Here is a 3773-nt window from a genome sequence, read left to right as displayed (position 1 = left end):
GCGAGCCGGCGGGCTGCGGCTCCTGCCTGGGGGCGGCGCTGGCCCTGCTGCTGCTGCTGGTGCCCGCCGGCTGCCCGGTGCGGGCGCAGAACGACACGGAGCCCATCGTGCTGGAGGGCAAGTGCCTGGTGGTGTGCGACTCGAGTCCGTCGGCGGACGGCGCCGTCACTTCCTCGCTGGGCATCTCCGTGCGCTCCGGCAGCGCCAAGGTGGCCTTCTCCGCCACGCGGAGCACCAACCACGAGCCGTCGGAGATGAGCAACCGGACCATGACCATCTACTTCGACCAGGTTAGCGGGCCGGCCTGCGCACGGCACCTCCCGCCCCCGGAGGACAGGGCAGGGGCCCGGGTGCGGCGCGGCTGGAGCTCCAGGCGCTTCCGTCCTGCCGGCCCTGCCCTGTCCTCTCCTTCTACTCTCTCCCGTTTGTAGTAAGCTGTCCTTGCCATGGCCCCTTTGGACGTTGTAGCTTCTTTCTAAGTGGGCACTTGGATGGCTGAGAGCCCCATAAAGCCAGGCGATCTGAAATGTATTTCCCCAAAGGAAACTGCACGTTTTATTTCTCTCTGAGATGGGAGCTGTCATTTGTGGTGGACAGGCTTCAGTGGCCCAGGTGGCCAATTTAGGGATTGAGTGCCTTGAAAGCTCTCCACGCCCCGGAAGGAGTGTCCTCCGGAGGTCTCGGCCAACTCAGGAAAGATGTGTCGATTGCTTCTTTTGGAACACACTGGGGAGAGGACGTTTGTTTTCAAGAAAAATAAGTGGGCAAGAGTGGTGGAGAAATCACAGGATGGTTATATAAATATAAAACAAAGGAGAGCGTGGTTATGTAAATGCAATATGGAGTGAGAACAATATGCTCAACATAATATACAAGTACAGTGTATACAATGTATCAGTACATAGTGTGGTGATGTAGATGAAAAGACAAAACAAAGATTCATGACTTCATTTGCCCTAAGCCACTTTTTACTTCTCCCACTTGGTTCAAACGAAAGGTCAGTGACACAATCCCACTTTCGCAGTCCCTTCTCTAGGTGACTCCTGCTCAGGATTAGAAGTTGGGAACTTCCTTTTATGTCCGCCCTCCTGGGCTTCTGTATTTTTTCAGAAACATTGAAAACCTTCTAGTGGTTTGCAAACTTGAACTCATCAGCCCTTCCTTGTGCCAAAATGCTTTCCACAAATGGACAGCTCATGGCTCTGACAGCACATGGGGGGCAGGGGCGTGGAAGAGGGGCTCACTGCACACACCTAATTGACTTCCAGTAACCAACTCTCACACCTAAGGAACAAGAAATCTGCGCGCACACACACACACACACACACACACTTGCCTCATTTAAACCAGTGCATTCATTTATTTTAATTTTTGTTAAGGAGTATGTACCATATTGGAGGTCTGGGTTTTTTTTGGGGGGGAGAGGGAGGGAGGTCTCTCTTTAGTCTGTTTTTATTTACAAGCCTTAAACATATTTATTTTAATTATGTCCAAATAAGGCAACAACAAGGAAATAGGTATGTGGCCGCTATTTACTGATCAATAACTTCTTAGTTATGTGTGATTATTACTCACCATCCAGTGTCCTGCAAATAGTGCCCCAGCATTTTTACCTGGGTGTCAGGAAAACTGGGACTTTGTGCAGGAACCATAGCAGCAGAATCCTCGTCTTATAGATGAGGCGACCATGGCAGGCCAAGCCTAGTGTGCGCCTTCCTGGCTCCCCAGGTCGGGAGTAACAGATCTGCTTTTCTGAGCTGCATAGGTGTTCTTTCTTCTACAGCAGGACACTGAGTTTACCAGTCTCCTGAATGTAGAGTTGAGGGGAAAGAGTTGGAAGAAGCAGCTCCGAGGGCTTGAATGGAATAAGAAACCTCTATTCTTTTTGAAAGCATCCCAAAGCCCACAGAGCATGGCCTGGAGGACACAGCACAGGGGCCTGATGCTCAGGTCCTTAACCACAGTGCCTGTAGTCCTGGGGGACTGAGGTGGTGCCCCAAGCTGTGGCGGAAGCTGGCGCAGACCCATTGTCCAGGTCACGCCTGCAGTTGTCATTACCCCTGGGGATTGCATGTCATTCATCTCTAATGAGTGCGTAAGAAATAGACACAAAATGCATTCGGTTAAAATTTATTTTCTGAACAGATGACAGGATCTCTCATTTAGGGCTGAGTTGTTGTTGCTGGGGTGGTTGCTTTAAAAGCCGAGAACACCAGGCAGACCATTTTGTTATCTTAATCAAGTTGTGCATTTGTGCATGAGTAGGAATGGGGACAGCATCCCAGCAGAGGGGCAAAATTCTGTCTTCAATTTTGGAAAAGGAATTGGGTTATAAGGGGGTACCCTGCACTCTTCAAGTTCTGCTTATAGCATTGTGATGCTCTCATCCCCTTTCATTTGAGAAAAACCATCTGCTGGGTCATGTGACCTCGCATCCCATGGCTAACTCCTCCATTACTCTTGCACGTTATGGCATACCCAGGGTTTGAGTCAAGGATGTCCAAGCTGCTGCTTCGACTCTCCCTTTATTTATTCAAGCTTATTGCATGACGTCATAGCTTATCTCAGGGAGCAAGCACATTACTCAGAGGAGTGAGGGGAAGCAGACACAGCCAGTGTTTAAGGACTGTGGTCTTTCACTCCAGTCACTATTGAGCACTGACTGTGTGCTTCCAGAGACTAGAGAAACATGGAGACAAAAACCTTGCAGTCCATTCTCCTGCAGCAAAGGAAATTGGGTCCCAAGCTCCACCGGAGGGAGATCTCATTTAATCGGCCTCTTACTCCATTGCCCTCTCTCTGCCCATTCCATGTGGCACTCTAATTTTTGTCAGAGCTTCATGTGGAGGTCCCCATAATCTCACAAACCTCTGAGCAGACTCGGTTTACAGCTTGTTTAGTGACCTGATTATCTTCCATTCCTTTCTCTCTGCCCTGCCCCCAACATGACAAGATTTGCACCCACTTCTTCAGTGCATAAATAAAACAGACGCTAAAAAATATTTATGAATGGCCATCCATTAGAAATCCCTCGGGCCACAGAACGCTTTAGCTGCAGCTCCGCCCCCTCCCCGGGCAGCCTGGCTCGCGCAGCTGGGGCTGCTGGCTGCTCCTTCTCAGCTCACAGGGCGCCTGGGCCGCTGGTTTCGCCAGTGGGATTAGCACATATGCTAAGGGGGTGCTTACTATGTGGTGCTGTATCCCTTCTTCTTTTTTCAGGTCTTAGTAAACATCGGCAGCCATTTCGATCTGGCCTCCAGTATATTTGTAGCGCCGAGGAAAGGGATTTATAGCTTCAGCTTTCACGTCGTCAAAGTGTACAACAGACAGACCATCCAGGTGGGTAGCTCTGAACACTGACCGTTTCAGCTTTGGGTCACTAGTCCCCCATTGCTGCGGGCCCTGTCGCCCCCTCTGTGACGCTGGGAGCGGGGCTGAGGAGGCCTGGTGCTAGCAACCCGCTGAGGCCTCTGGGTGGGACCCCTGGGGTGGGCGCCGGGGAGAAGAGGACAGGTGTGTGGCAGCGGGGTCCTGCGTGGCCTGCTGAGCTCCCCCTCTGCTTTGCAGGTCAGTTTAATGCAGAACGGCTACCCAGTGATCTCAGCGTTTGCAGGAGACCAGGACGTCACCAGAGAAGCGGCCAGCAATGGCGTCCTGCTGCTGATGGAAAGGGGCGACAAAGTGCACCTCAAACTGGAGAGGGGCAACCTCATGGGAGGCTGGAAATACTCCACGTTCTCGGGCTTCTTGGTGTTTCCTCTATAAACGCAGAG

General features: G+C 51.6%; 1 protein-coding gene across 1 annotated transcript; it reads left to right on the top strand.

Annotated features, from left to right (window-relative positions):
- Nucleotides 1-6: 6 nt before the first annotated feature.
- Nucleotides 7-3773, top strand: LOC109378753 (cerebellin-2). The gene is made up of 3 exons (XM_019635041.1): nt 7-290; nt 3220-3339; nt 3568-3773. Exons 1-3 carry the CDS (start codon nt 255-257, stop codon nt 3763-3765), a joined length of 354 nt encoding a protein of 117 aa, XP_019490586.1. The 5' UTR covers nt 7-254; the 3' UTR covers nt 3766-3773.

Source organism: Hipposideros armiger, unplaced genomic scaffold (genome assembly GCF_001890085.2).
Source record: "Hipposideros armiger isolate ML-2016 unplaced genomic scaffold, ASM189008v1 scaffold_3215, whole genome shotgun sequence".
Lineage (NCBI taxonomy): Eukaryota > Metazoa > Chordata > Mammalia > Chiroptera > Hipposideridae > Hipposideros > Hipposideros armiger.
This window is presented reverse-complemented; position numbering and strand designations above follow the sequence as displayed.

What these genes read in the sequence shown, in the direction of transcription:
- LOC109378753 (XM_019635041.1), top strand. Translation starts at nt 255, where the DNA reads ATGAGCAACCGGACCATGACCATCTACTTCGACCAG. An exon ending in TGACCATCTACTTCGACCAG is followed by an intron (nt 291 to 3,219) that starts GTTAGCGGGCCG and finishes TTCTTTTTTCAG; the next exon opens with GTCTTAGTAAACATCGGCAG. An exon ending in ACAACAGACAGACCATCCAG is followed by an intron (nt 3,340 to 3,567) that starts GTGGGTAGCTCT and finishes TCTGCTTTGCAG; the next exon opens with GTCAGTTTAATGCAGAACGG.